Source organism: Oculina patagonica, chromosome 4 (genome assembly GCF_052425735.1).
Source record: "Oculina patagonica isolate OP01 chromosome 4, crgOcupat, whole genome shotgun sequence".
NCBI classification, from domain to species: domain Eukaryota; kingdom Metazoa; phylum Cnidaria; class Anthozoa; order Scleractinia; family Oculinidae; genus Oculina; species Oculina patagonica.
In genome coordinates, this window is record NC_135761.1 from 44,205,190 (window position 1) to 44,220,477 (window position 15,288).

Sequence of the window (15,288 nt, forward strand, 5' to 3'; positions counted from 1 at the left end):
CCGAAGGTCGACAGGTAAACTGTTCCACAGCACCGCATCTCTATAGCTAAAACTTTTTTTAAGAAAATTAGTGCGGGGGAGCGGAACAGTAAGTTTACCCGCGGACTCTCTCAGTGAATAGCTACACGTATCGATTCTATTAGAAAACATTGTCCTCAGGTAGTCAGGTGCAAGACCATTGATTGATTTATAGACCATGACGGCTGTTTTAAATTTAAATTGGACATCGACTTTATTCCAGCCAAGTCTTGCAATAAGATCATCAGCATTGACACTAGACAAAACTGCTCAAAAACTAAGGACCTGCGAGTGTGGGCTAAACTTTGATCACCCTTGGACTTGAAGCCTAAGAGTTACCTTGAACAACCTTGGTAACTATAACATTTAACAGCATTCCTCTCCACTTAGTTTGAGCATCGCCCCCGATGTACATCGAAAATTAGGTGTAAATAAGGCAATAGAAAAACAGAAAAATAGCAAAATTGATAGACATTTTCAATAGTCAAAACAAAGTAATAAAAAAAGATGAAAAGCTCACAAAGGTAAAATAAACAATTTTGTCTAGCGTCCCAGCGTGTTTAGGAAAGGTTAAATACATTCTTAAGTGATAATTTTGATTGATATAAACAATATAAAATAAAATACTTTCCAAAACTGAATATAACGAGATACGCAACCGATATATAGTTTCACTAACAACATAACTACAATTTTTTTAGGTATTGTTTTTTTTTTTTTTTTGTTTTTTTTTTCAAGGATTATAAAAATGATGCATATATACGATAAAGAAGTTATAATGGTACACTAAGGAATAAAAAAACACATATAAAATTAAATGAACACATCAAAATCATTCATTCCCGGCGTCGAGTTCTAAATTACAAAAATTTAAAAGGGATTAGTAGTGGATCGCAGGGATTGGTAGTCTGGTGGCTTCATAAATGGAGACTATGTCACGCGTCAAGCCCATATATTCCGTAGACTTGATGGTAAATAAAATATCGCTTAAAGAATTCTCTCTAAAATCATTAATATAATCGACTGGAAAACGAAGAATTTCCCTGAGGAACCACTCATTGACTCGGGTTCTCCACCAAATATGTTGGATTACTATAAGGGGATATTCGGCTCTCTTGTGTAGGAAGGTACCAAGACTCTGGCTGTTTCAGTACTCGTCAAGGATCTTGAATGCACTTCGTCTGCAGCTACTAAATAACTAACTATAGCGAACTAGTATCCATTCTGATATAGGTATACTGTAGACATGTTTGGGTTTGCTGAGCGTGCAAACTGTTATTGCACATCCCACAGCATGATTAAACTCGTGAGAACACTCTTGTTAGATGATCAACTAAAGTAGAGAATAACCAATTAAATTTTAATGGTAAACTTCAGAGTTAGACTAAGAACCCAAACAAGAACATGATGTAGGTGGGACACACGGGCAGATTTGATTACCAAACATGCCTACTCTGAGAAACGTAAAAGGGTGGTATGTTTTTTGAACTAAGACAGCCTAAAAACGAACTAAACACTAGACAAAACTGCTCAATACTAAACACCTTCAGTTTGCTGGTGTTTTCAACCAGTACAAAACAAATTCACTTGCTTTCGTCCTTGTTGTGTTCTCTGAAAGTGATGTCGTTACAGTTAGGTAGGTTCTTTTTGATAGCCCCCCCCCCCCCCCCCCTTCAGCCCAAAGAAAAGTAGAAATATGAGGAATATCTAAAGTGGCTCATGTCTAACGAACAAGTAACCTGTCTGAGCGTAGCTAAACATTTTTCTTTTTGTTGTTATTAGAACGAACATGAAACAATGAATTTACTTGTGTTATATTGTCGTTCGTATCATTTCTAAATAAAAAAAAGACGCTCTTTGAAAAAAAACACACACGAGGGTCTTAAAAAGTAGTTCATGTCGTAGCAACATGTATCAGTCTTTCCACCTGACCAGCTAAGTCGCCATTGGTATTCACCAACCATCCATACATTGGCATTGGATCCTGATCCACTTCACAGATAATATCGCGTTGAAGGACACCTCTTGTGATAAGGTCTGCAACTGCCCGTTCTGCGGCTGTTGTGACTACGCTCATGTCCTGTGGGAATGCTATCTGTCCTATAGTAAACGGTCCCATGTAATAGATGGGAGCAAAAGGACCTTGAGCTGCTGGCACCAGGGAGAAATTGTTAATATTAATGAGTGCACCAGTTGGACGGAAGTAATTGACCCCATCCCTTGTCACCACGTTTGGATGGTCTTCGTGGTTTTGGGACTCCTTGGCATTCCGGAAAGGAACCAAAATCTCTTTGATAAGCTTCGCTTTTATTAGGGATGTCGTCAGAGGGGAGTAATCTTTCTCAAACGCGGCCTTCTGACCAGTAGCATCAATCATGACATCATGATGGGCCTCAAAGGTGTAATCTCCGCTTGGTCTCCATGACAGTTTGATGCCACTTCTATCTTTTTCCTCTTCAATTTCATAATTTTTTCCAATCTTTGTAACTTCGAGATAACGCCCTCTCATAAGAGCCAAGATCTTTTCAGCATTTTGAACTGGGAAGGGCCCAATAAGAAGGTGCAGCTCAGTCTTGATTTCCTCAAACCTGATGCGATCTTCTGCTGAGAAGTAGCTGAAAGCTTCGTCGAACGCTACATAAGACTGATAAAATACATTCTGAAGAAGTAGAGGTACACCGGTTTTCAGGCTCTCTTTCGCCTCGTCAAGCTCTTGGCTTAATCTTTCGACGGGGTCAGTTGTTTGCAGCAACTTTCTCATTTTAAGTACCGCTTCTTCCAGTGGCACCGTTTCCCAGAAGTCTGGCAGGTAAGGACGAAGGCGAGGAACTTCGTCATAAATCTCTCTCTTTAGAAGATACCAGAAGTCATCCAGTGGAAGGAACCCATCATTCGATTTAATGATGGGAATGAATGATGCGGGTGTTAAGTACTTGTGCGTGAAAATCTTGTTTACAACCACGCCCATTACTTGAGGAAGCATTGCCTTACGTCCATACATAGTCATCTTAAATCGTTCAGCTTCTTTGAATGGTACGAACTTCAGGCTGTGCTTACCGTTTAGGTGCATGGACTGGAATGATCCATTCTTTCTACTTAGAGTCAGAGCGGTGTCTATTGCCGATAAGGAGCAGCCAAGTATTCCTATGTTTCCTCCAACTTTAGTTCTGTCCTGGAGGACCTTCGGTGGAAAGGGTGACGGAAGCCAATGTGGAAATTCTGGGAACCTGTTGTGGGTCCAGTGCCCTGTCGCCAAGAACAAATTTTTAGCGAAGACTTTACTCTTTCTGTCCAGCTCGAGTTCATACCCATACGTATTCGATCTGTATGTTGGTAGAACAGAAGTGACGGTTGTCAGGTTGCGCACATGTACTGTGAAGCCCTTTTCTCTGAGCGTCAACACAAACTGATTGAAGCGGTTGCTTAAATACAGACCTACCACAAACCTCGGAAAAGGTTTATTCAGCCAGGTTGGGCTCTCGATTTCTTCAATTTCCAAGCTAACTCTGTACTCCGGAGGAAGGGAGCGAAGCCAAACTAGAAAGTCGGATCTTTCAGGGACTGGTATGTAGGTGGCCGTAATCTGGGTGCACCCTCCAGCGATGTTTACGATATGATCAGGAATGGTCATATGTTTTGAATATGGCATTCCTGGACCGAGGTCTTGACCAGACTCTACTACCAGAATGCGAAATGGACGTTGTCCTTTGGGTGCGGCGTGTAAAGAAATCTGGCCAAGCACTGACGTACCATAGGCTCCAGCTCCCACTATTGCGATGTCGTACACAGTTTCAGTACCGGTCATCTTCTTTAGATGCGATATTTCTAAAGATCGAAAGGAAAGTGAAGGAAAATTAAAGAGAAGGTATTTTTGAATTAAATTTCAGTCATTGGGCTGAAATAAACGCCAGATTTTTACAGAAGCTTTTTTGTTCGTTTGCCTTGTTTTTTGAAAATGCTCAGAGGCTGTTTTTTAATGTTTATCGACTAGAGACGTAGTCGGTGACATTTTATTATTGTATTGGGGACTTGTTTTTAATTGAGTAAAACTTTAGTAGTACTGGAAAAAGGAATGACGCGGTCAGAAACGATTAAAATAAATTTTATTTTAGTAGTTTTAGTAAACATTGGGTTGGGATTGAAAAGCGCTTCTGGATTTAAATGATAGTTCCCTTGCCTAGGCTAGAAGTTTTGTGTTGTAGCTTTCATTACAGTTCAACTACGCTCTTTAATCACGGAGTTGTTATAGCCAGGAAACAATAGGCAAAAACAAAACAATACAATACAAAATAGTTAAGACTAAAGTTGGTTCTCATTTGGTATTAATGGTTAAGTAATGACAGGAGATCGCTAGTGAATATCTGTCAATTTAGGTTTCTGGGAAACTGCTCACCTACCCCTCCCCAAACCTAACATTTACCCTTACTTATCGCTTTGGGCAAAATGTTAGGTTTGGGGAGGGGTAGGTGAGCAGTTTCCCAGAAACCTAAATTGATCCGAAATGAACACTTCCATGAATAAAAATGGGTTATATGGAGCGAATTAATATTTTTGGGAAACCAGTGGCATGAAATTAGTGGAGAACAAGAGAAACTGATGCAAGATGCGAGGAAGAGGTTTTTAACCGATGCTGTCGATCAGTTGAGAAATATGAAGGAGGGATATTCGCTAGCAAAGCCCAAACCTTAGGGAGTGTCTTTTCATGGCTTGAATTTTTTAAGTAGCTATTTACGAGGACGAGTACAGCGTATACGAATTCATGATGGTACATCTGGAATGTCTTTGGGTTAAGGGGAGTACCACAGGACCCGGTACCTGGTCCCTTACACTTAACATTTTTCTAAATGTTTTGTTTTATTTCATTAATGATGCAACTTTCTCCAACTACATGGATGACAACCACATGTTCTGGGATGTTGACCCTAACATTGTGGAGTCTGTTATTAACAGAGAACTGAGTGTAACGTGCGATTGGTTTTGAAAAAATAGAGTGGTTCTTTCAGGAAACGGAGACACAAATGTGTAGTAAGTAATAAAGATGGAAAATTTTAAGCTCGGTAATAAATAATTAAGATGAAATGTTAACATGACTCGAGCATGGAACAAAGAAAAAATCTGAGTCCCCGACGGGAATCGAACCTATCGCCTCCCAGATACCGGTTGGGCGCTCTAACCAACTGAGCTACGAGAGAGTCGTGGTGAGCTGGGATGCCACCCCCCATAAGGTTTTTTCAAATTTTGAAAAAAAAAAGATTTATTCTACAATGCTGAAATTTTCAGTAGCTGTTCATTCATCTTTTGCGGAAATTTTGATTTGTCAATCATATGCCCATGGTATTTGACGTTGCCATGGCAACATCATTTATACAAGCAGGTATTGGCAAAAATCGTTATTTTTTATTATTTTTCTTGATTTTTTCAAGTCTTTTAAAACATTTTTACATCCCATAAGTATTCTGGCTTGATTTTGCATCAATTTCCGTTATTTTGTAACCTTCTAAGAAAATTTTGAAAACCAAGATGGTGGATCCAAGATGGCGGCTCTAATGTCACGTGACGTAAAATTATGTCATTTTGTAGAGTAAGCTAAGGGTTTTCTTCTCAGTGCAAAATAATTTTGCTACGTCTTAATATAACGAAAAAAATCGGGGAGGGGTTCCATCCACCCCTGCCCCCTCCCCCCACCCCCTTGTATGATGGTGGGGGGATGAGTTTGCTTGTACGTCCGAGGATTAATATAGTCACTTGTTATGTAAAAAAAGGAACAAAAGATAGCTGTGGCCACAAAATGTCAGAACCTTAGGTTTCCCGTTTTACTCGTGATTTCAGGAGAAAGTGATCACAGGCAAGTCGATATCTTAAAGCCAGACTCGATTTTTGTCTTGACGTTATTGGAAAACTAACAAGCAAATAGAAAGATTTGAATACTCGAAGATAAATTTCATCTCCGCGCAACCATGTAATATCCTCTATTTATGCTCGATTATAATGGTCATATGCCATTTAACGAAATGTATATTCAAAACAAAGTATTCTTGCGCATACTCCGTTTTTTAATCAAAACAAACCTACAGGCGACCTTGTCATCGACGCATTAATTAATCTCAATGCGCAGGCTCACGGCGTTAACTTTAAGAAAACGCTTTGAGCAGACCAAAAATATCAACGGCTTTTTATTCTTAATTTTTTTAAAAAACATTAACTTCAAGGAGGCGCTAACTTCCTTTTTTGCGAAAGAGGAAGATACTGGTTCGAGTAGATCATTAAATCGTTGGCTTTGTATTCTATAGATTACTTAAGCCCAGCAATTCAATTATTTCCATGGTCAACGTATTTGTATTTTGACAACCGCGAGATATTTTAATCTAGAAGATTTCATCTTAGGATACGTTACCGGCGCATGGTTGTTTAATTAAAATTATATTTCTCTCTTTTGGTCTCTTACAAAGCATAAAAATGTCGGTCAAGAAAGGCCAGTTAGATAAAAAGGATTTATTTTACCTTTTTTCGACGTGTTTGCTTGTTTACAAGCGAAAGTAGGAGAATAGCAGTTATGTGGGCAAAATTTAACATTCTTGTTAACTCTCAAGGGACTGTTTTAATTTCTCAAGGGATTACTTTCCGCTGTTGGTGATCACTTGCGATCTCGTGGGAAAAACGTGACTTGCCACATTTACAAACGTTATATAACAATTTTAAAAGTCACATGTCAGCTTTCTTATCTCAACGCACGTGTGTCTGAAAGGCGATCTATAAAAAGCGTCGCACAAACAATGGATTGCGTAACTAAAACACGAATAAATAATCACTAGCACTTACATCGTTTAAAAATTACAAACGTCAAAAATAAACCATACCAAAATACTTGCTCTTTTCAAAGATATTATTGAAGTTAAAATAAATGCAAGAGATGGGGGCTTCTTTTAGCTTAGGAGCGGTTAAAAATTAGGCCAAATTTGGTCGCTACAAGCGCCATTCTATTTCGTCATCAGCCTAGGTCGTTAGGGACGTGACCTCGCGTTGACAGCAATGTTGAATCGGCTTTACAACATGCGATCGTATCTACGCAGTTCGAGTGGAATTTTAGTCAAAGACAGCAAAATTCTTTCGCATTTCATCTTCAAATAATTATAATTCGAAAGCATTCACTGAATATATGGCTTTTGTTTAATCCTGGGTCTTGATATCCGACCCTCGCAGAGCCTAGACAAAACGCAGCTTGAGTGTATCGATTTGTTTACGCCGCAATTATTTGCGCAATGTTTTCTCCGACAGTAGTCGCAAATATCCGTATTTTTTTCGTGCTTTTTCGTGGAGCAATCGTAACGATACGGCCTTGAACACATTGAACAGCGGTCTACCTTTAACAATTCAAATATGGCGTCGCAAAAACAAAGCGTCGAACGCATATTTTGCTGTTTCATTTGCGAATTTCGTTCGCTGCCGTAATCGACTGCCTCGAAAGGTCCTTGCAATTTTAAAGTATAGAACTGTCAGATCTCGGTGAAATTTGCACTGTTTATTTGTGTAATGTTAAAGAATATGTGTATAAATACCCGGCGCGGACGAGCCATTTTTGACAAAATTATATGGCTGCATTTCCTCCACGAAGATAGAAAATTGTTAAACTAAACTACAAAGAAACTGTAATTATAAGTTCGAAGAACAATGCACAGGATAAACCTTCGTCTCATACTTCATGCAAAAATGTCGGTATCTCGAAGAGACTTTGATTTCCTTAAGAAATAACTCCCACAAGTCCACAGTTGCGACTGTGACTGCGAGATATCGTATTGTATAAAAGTTTCATTAAACAAAAAATTAAAATCATTATCCGCTGCATGGCCTTTAGTAGACTTGCTCCAAGTTGCTCGTTAGATTCGCAGGAGACCACTGGAAAGGGAAACGGAGGGCGCGCGCGGGCTTGAAAAACAAAATGGCGGAGGATTGTGGCGGAACGAGCGACTTGTCTCACCTGCAGCGCGCCAATTCTGAAATATGGCGTCACCGGTGGACTTTTCCAACGGTGACGCCAACCAGATTTTGTCAATCATATTGTATTACGCGCGAAATTACTGAGCGCGCTGTGCCCGCCAACTTAGCGCGCGCGCTGCTCACGAGACAAGCTTGCGTTTAACGTTTTACCTTTTGAGCAGACTTGCTTCCTTCTCACATCGGCAGTTTAAACCAGTTTTGGAACAAACATTGCAAATGTCGTCTTGTGTGCCTGCCCCTTTTAAATCTTACAGAAATAAGAGAGCAATCAAGGGCCTTGAGTATGATTTCCCACAAAAAAGGGAAGAAAATCGCAATTTTATCACACGCCACAGCGCGCGTCAGCAGCACACGGCGCACGAAACTGACGCCAACACGATAAAAGAAACCAACTCAATGCACACGAAATGATGCAATATTTTTGCGGCAAAAAACGTCAGCTAGAATCGATTTCCTGCAAGTGACACAAGTCGCTCGTTCCGAGCCATTCCTCGGCAAGTGTCATTTGTTTTCCTTCGCGCGCGTTCACAGAAATTAATCCCGCGCGATCTCTCGCGCGCGATTTCAAAGGCGATTTTTCTCAAGTGGTCTTTCGCGCTTGATTTGAGAGCGATTTTATATATATTTATATAAGTAACTATAGATGCAAACAAAAAACGAGCGACTTGGGGCAAGTCTAGGCCTTTAGTGAAAGATATAACCTTTGTTTGGGAGTCTTTCAGAGAAGCAAATCAAGAGAATTCATTCACACGACATGAATTACTACACCTACTTACCTTTATGAAATGACACTCAGAACTCCACCGTTGTAAAACTCCTGTCCACTGACCAAAATCAAAGATGACTTCCTTAAAAAACTCAAATCTGAAAGAAAAATATCGTTACCTAAATCAAAATTATACATACTTCTCACTTTGTTCAAATCACAGAAATTGATATCTACCCTCCTAAGTCTCGTCTCTCAATATGTCAATAGGGACAGTAATTAGATTTTAACTCCTTTTATAGTAGGCTATGTTTTGTTTGTCTGCACCAATCAGGAAGAGACAGATGAAAGCCAAATTTGGTTAAATGATTTAAGAATTTTGAATGGCATTTTACTTCCTCGTCTGTTGCATTTGAAACGAATCAAAACAAATTACGTGTTAAACTTTAGATGAAAAAGGAGCAGTAATCAAGAACGTTTGGTTTAAAAATGGTTTCAAGTTATCAGAACAGGATTTGTCTTCACGCTCGATTATAATTATTGTAAGCCATTTAACGCAATGCGTATTCAAACCAAAGTATTCTTGTGCTCTCTAGCGTTTTTAATAAAATCGAACCTGCATGTCGCCTTATCATTGGCGCAAGAAAAAACTGCATAAATTTTAAGATAGGTTTAACTTCCTTTTCAGCAAAAGAGAAAGATCTATAGCTTAAGTCAGCCGAGTAACCTGACTATTTGCACAGTTCACTCTTTTGCATTCTAACGACTGCGAGATTTCATATTGTGAAAACAAAGTTTCATCTAAACGAAACATCATCCGCTGCGTAATCGTTTAGCTAAAGTTACACCTTACACACTTATTTCGTTTATTTAAAGATTCACTCCTGCTTAGGAGTCTTAGGAGACTAAACTTAGTCGCTTACTGATTTATTTACGATATGCAAAACAAATAACGTAATAAACTTAACGTACGATAGTTTAGAATCTCAATGCCTCATACTAAAGAAGTAGAAATTTAAAACGTTTGTTTCAAAGTGGTTTGATTTGAAGGTACCCGGATAGGTCTTCACGTTCGATTAATATTCTTGTAAGCCATTTACCAAACTGAATGTGTATTCAAAGCAAAGTATTTCCATACGCGTTTTTTTTGTTTCAAATTAAACTTGTTGCCTTCTCACGCGCATTAAGTAAAACTCATTGCGCAAGCTCACGGCATATACTTCAAGGAAGGCTAAACTTCCTTTACAGCGAAAGAAGAGACCACAAAATCGACGGCCTTTTATTGTATAGATTACATCAGCAATCCATAGTTTACTAAGATAACCAGCTGGATTCAAAAGCATGTAAGCCACTTATATTACATTGCCAACCAAGGTGAGTTTTCATTTCATATATTTTAACGGAATCTTTACTTCATCGTCTGTTGCATTTAAAAAGAATCAAAACAAATTATGTGTTAAACTTTAGATACGATAGTAAAGATACTCGATTCTTGATGACAAAGTAGCAGCGATCAAGAACGTTTACTTTAAAAGCGGTTTCATTTCAAGTTATCAGAGCAGGATTTGTCTGCACGCTCGATTGTGATTATTATAAGCCATTTAACGCAATGCGTATTCAAACCAAAGTATTTTTGTGCTCTTTCCGTTTTTTTTTTAATAAAATCGAACCTTCATAACGCCTTATCATCAGCGCAATAAAAACCTGAATAAATTTTAAGATAGGGTTAACTTTCTTTTCAGGAAAATAGAAAGATCTATAGCTTACGTCAGCCGAGTAACCTGACTATTTGCACAGTTCACTCTTTTGCATTCTAACGACTGCGAGATTTCGTATTGTAAAAAAAAATGTTTCATCTAAACAAAACATCATCCGCTGCGCGATCGTTTAGTTAAAGTTACACCTTACACACTTATTTCGTTTATTTAAAGATTCACTCCTGTTTAGGAGTCTTAGGAGACTAAATTTTCTCGCTTACTGATGCATTTAAGATTAGCAAAACAAATTACGTAACAAACGTTAAGTACGATAGTTTAAGATCTCAATGCCTCATGCCAAAGAAGAAGAAATTAAGAACGCTTGTTTCAAAGTGGTTCGATTTGAAGGTATCCTGATATGTCTTCACGTTCGATTATTATTCTTGTAAGCCATTTACCAAACTGAATGTGTATTCAAAGCAAGGTATTTTCATACGCGTTTTTTTCTTTCAAATTAAACTTGTTGCCTTCTCACGCGCATTAAGTAAAACTCATTCCGCCGAAGCTCACGGCATTAACTTTAAGGAAGCCTTCATTTCCCCTTCAGCGAAAGAAGAAGAGACCACAAAATCGACGGCCTTATATTGTATAGATTACATCACCAATCCATTGTTTGCTAAGATAACCAGATGGATTCAAAAGCATGTAAGCCACTAACTCTACATTGCCAACCAAGGTGAGTTTTCATTTCATATCTTTTAACGGAATCATGATTAAAGAATTTTGAATGGCATTTTACTTCATCGTCTGTTGCATTTAAAACGAATCAAAACGAATTATGTTTCAAACTTTAGATACGATAGTTAAGATACTCGATTCTTGATGACAAAGTAGCGGTGATTAAGAACGAAAGGGGTTTCATTTAAAGTTGTCAGAGCAGGATTTCTCTTCACGCTCGTTTATAATTATTGTAAGCCATTTAACGCATGCGTATTCAAACCAAAGTATTTTTGTGCTCTTTCCGTTTTTTTTTAATAAAATCGGACCTTCATAACGCCTTATCATCGGCGCAATAAAAACCTGAATAAATTTTTAAGATAGGCCTAACTTCCTTTTCAGCAAAGGAGTGGCCTAACTTCCTTTTCAGCAAAGGAGAAAGATCTATAGCTTACGTCAGCCGAGTAACCTGACTATTTGCACAGTTCACTGTTTTGCATTCTAACGACTGCGAGATTTCATATTGTAAAAAAAAAAATGTTTTATCTAAACGACACATCATCCGCTTTGTGGTCGTTTAGTTTAAGTTACACCTTACACACTTATTTCGTTTATTTAAAGATTCACTCCTGCTTAGGAGTCTTAGCAGACTAAACTTCCTCCCTTACTGATGCATTTAAGATTAGCAAAACAAATTACGTAACAAACTTTAAGTACGATAGTTAAGAATCTCAATGCCTCATTCCAAAGAAGTAGAAATTAAGAACGTTTGTTTCAAAGTGGTTCGATTTGAAAGTATCCGGATATGTCTTCACGTTCGATTATTATTCTTGTAAGCCATTTACCAAACTGAATGTGTATTCAAAGCAAAGTATTTTCATACGCGTTTTTTTTTTTTTTTTCAAACAGAACTTGTTGCCTTCTCACGCGCATTAAGTAAACTCTTTGCGCAAGCTCACGGCATTTACTTCAAGGAAGGCTACACTTCCTTTACAGCGAAAGAAGAGACCACAAAATATACGGCCTTATATTGTATAGATTGAATCAGCAATCCATAGTTTACTAAGATAACCAGCTGGATTCAAAAGTATGTAAGCCACTAACTCTACATTGCCAACCAAGGTGAGTTTTCATTTCATATCTTTTAACGGAATCATGATTAAAGAATTTTGAATGGCACTTTACTTCATCGTCTGTTGCATTTAAAACGAATCAAAACAAATTGTGTCAAACTTTAAATACGATTGTTAAGAAACTCGATTCTTGATGACAAAGGAGCAGTAATCAAGAACGAAAGTGGTTTCATTTAAAGTTATATCAGAGCAGGATTTCTCTTCACGCTCGATTACAATTATTCTAAGCCATTTAACGCAATGCGTATTCAAAGCAAAGTATTTTTGTGCTCTTTCCGTTTTTATTTTTAATAAAATTGAACCTTCTAACGCCTTATCATCGGCGCAATAAAAACCTGAATAAATTTTAAGATAGGCTTAACTTCCTTTTCAGCAAAAGAAAAAGATCTTTTGCTTACGTCAGCCGAGTAACCTGACTATTTGCACAGTTCACTCTTTTGCATTCTAACGACTGCGAGATTTCAAATTGTAAAAAAAAGAGTTTCATCTAAACGAAACATCATCCGCTGCGTGGTCGTTTAGTTAAAGTTACACCTTACACACTTATTTCGTTTATTTAAAAATTCACTCCTGTTTAGGAGTCTTAGGAGGGTAAACTTCTTCGCTTACTGATGCATTTAAGATTAGCAAAACAAATTACGTAATAAACTTAACGTACGATAATTTAGAATCTCAACGCCTCATGCCAAAGAAGTAAAAATTAAGAACGATTGTTAAGAAACTCGATTCTTGATGACAAAGGAGCAGTAATCAGAACGAAAGTGGTTTCATTTAAAGTTGTCAGGGTAGGATTTGTCTTCACGCTCGATTATAATTATTGTAAGCCATTTAACGCAATGCGTATTCAAACCAAAGTATTTTTGTGTCCTTTCCGTTTTTTTTTTAATAAAATCGAACCTTCAAAACGCCTTATCATCGGCGCAATAAAACCCTGAATAAATTTTAAGATAGGCTTAACTTCCTTTTCAGCAAAAGAGAAAGATCTTTTGCTTACGTCAGCCGAGTAACCTGACTATTTGCACAGTTCACTCTTTTGCATTCTAACGACTGCGAGATTTCAAATTGTAAAATAAAGAGTTTCATCTAAACGAGACATCATCCGCTGCGTGGTCGTTTAGTTAAAGTTACACCTTACACACTTATTTCGTTTATTTAGAAATTCACTCCTGTTTAGGAGTCTTATGGTGGATTTCCACTGACGCGTAAATTTTTACGTGCGTGAAAAAAATTAGAGACAATGTATGAACGGCCTGCGTAAACGTGTACGCAAGCCGTTCATTCATTGTCTCTAATTTTTTCACGCACGTAAAAAATTACGCGTCAGTGGAAATCCACCATTAGGAGGGTAAACTTCTTCGCTTACTGATGCATTTAAGATTAGCAAAACAAATTACGTAATAAACTTAACGTACGATAATTTAGAACCTCAACGCCTCATGCCAAAGAAGTAAAAATTAAGAACGTTTGTTTCAAAGTGGTTCCATTTGAAGGTATCCGGATATGTCTTCACGTTTGATAATTATTCTTGTAAGCCATTTACCAAACTGAATGTGTATTCAAAGCAAAGCATTTTCATACAAGTTTTTTTTTTTTTTTTTCAAATTAAACTTGTTGCCTTCTCATTCGCATTAAGTAATATTCATTCTGATCGCCAAAAAATTTATATCATATTGAAGTTCAGTCTATGTGTAATGCATGTGATGTAGTAGTTTTGTCATTGACATCAATCCCTTTAAGTATGAGGGTTTCAAAGTTGATAGGTATCGCTAGAAAAAAAACTGGGTCGAGCCACCTTAAGTAAAACGCATTGCGCAAGCTCACGGCATATACTTCAAGGAAGGCTACACTTCCTTTTCAGCGAAAGAAGAGACCACAAAATCGACAGCGTTTTATTGTATAGATTACATCAGCAATCCATAGTTTACTAAGATAACCAGCTGGATTCAAAAGCACGTAAGCCACTAACTCTACATTGCCAACCAAGGTGAGTTTTCATTTCATATCTTTTAACAGAATCATGATTAAAGAATTTTGAATGGCACTTTACTTCATCGTCTGTTGCATTTAAAACGAATCAAAACAAATTATGTGTTAAACTTTTGATACGATTGTTAAGATACTCGATTCTTGATGACAAAGTAGCAGCGATCAAGAACGTTTACTTTAAAAGCGGTTTCATTTAAAGTTATCAGAGCAGGATTTTTCTTCACGCTCGATTATAATTATTGTAAGCCGTTTAACGGAATGCTGATTCAAACCAAAGTAATTTTGTGCTCGTTCCGTTCTTTTTTTAAAATAAAATCGAACCTTCATAACGCCTTATCATCGGCGCAATAAAAACCTGAATAAATTTTAAGATAGGCTTAACTTCCTTTTCAGCAAAAGAGAAAGATCTATAGCTTACGTCAGCCGAGTAACCTGACTATTTGCACAGTTCACTCTTTTGCATTCTAACGACTGCGAGATTTCATACTGTAAAAAATAGGTTTCATCTAAACGAAACATCATCCGCTGCGTGGTCGTTTAGTTAAAGTTACACCTTACACACTTATTTCGTTTATTTAAAGATTCACTCCTAACTCTACATTGCCAACCAAGGTGAGTTTTCATTTCATATCTTTTAACAGAATCATGATTAAAGAATTTTGAATGCCATTTTACTTCATCGTCTGTTGCATTTAAAACGAATCGAAACAAATTATGTGTTAAACTTTAGATACGATAGTTAAGAAACTCGATTCTTGGTGACAAAGGAGCAGTAATCAAGAACGAAAGCGGTTTCATTCAAAGTTGTCAGAGCAGGATTTCTCCTCACGCTCGACTATAATTATTGTAAGCCATTTAACGCAATGCGTATTCAAACCAAAGTATTTGTGTGCTCTTTCCGTTTTTTTTTTTAATAAAATCGAACCTTCATAACGCCTTATCAAATTAAACTTGTTGCCTTCTCACTCATTGCGAAAGCTCACGGCAGTAACTTCAATGAAGCCTACACTTCCTTTTCAGCGAAAGAAGAAGAGAC

The 15,288-nt window shown here is 37.6% G+C and overlaps 1 protein-coding gene across 1 annotated transcript; it reads right to left on the bottom strand.

Moving 5' to 3' along the window:
* Positions 1–1,690: 1,690 nt before the first annotated feature.
* LOC144652542 (uncharacterized protein YdhS-like) lies at positions 1,691–8,977 on the bottom strand. Its single transcript, XM_078512589.1, has 3 exons — positions 8,957–8,977; positions 8,790–8,877; positions 1,691–3,843 (listed from the first exon to the last, which is right to left on the bottom strand). The coding sequence occupies exon 3, from the start codon at positions 3,821–3,823 to the stop codon at positions 1,913–1,915; it is 1,911 nt and encodes a 636-aa protein (XP_078368715.1). The 5' UTR covers positions 3,824–3,843; positions 8,790–8,877; positions 8,957–8,977; the 3' UTR covers positions 1,691–1,912.
* Positions 8,978–15,288: the final 6,311 nt, after the last annotated feature.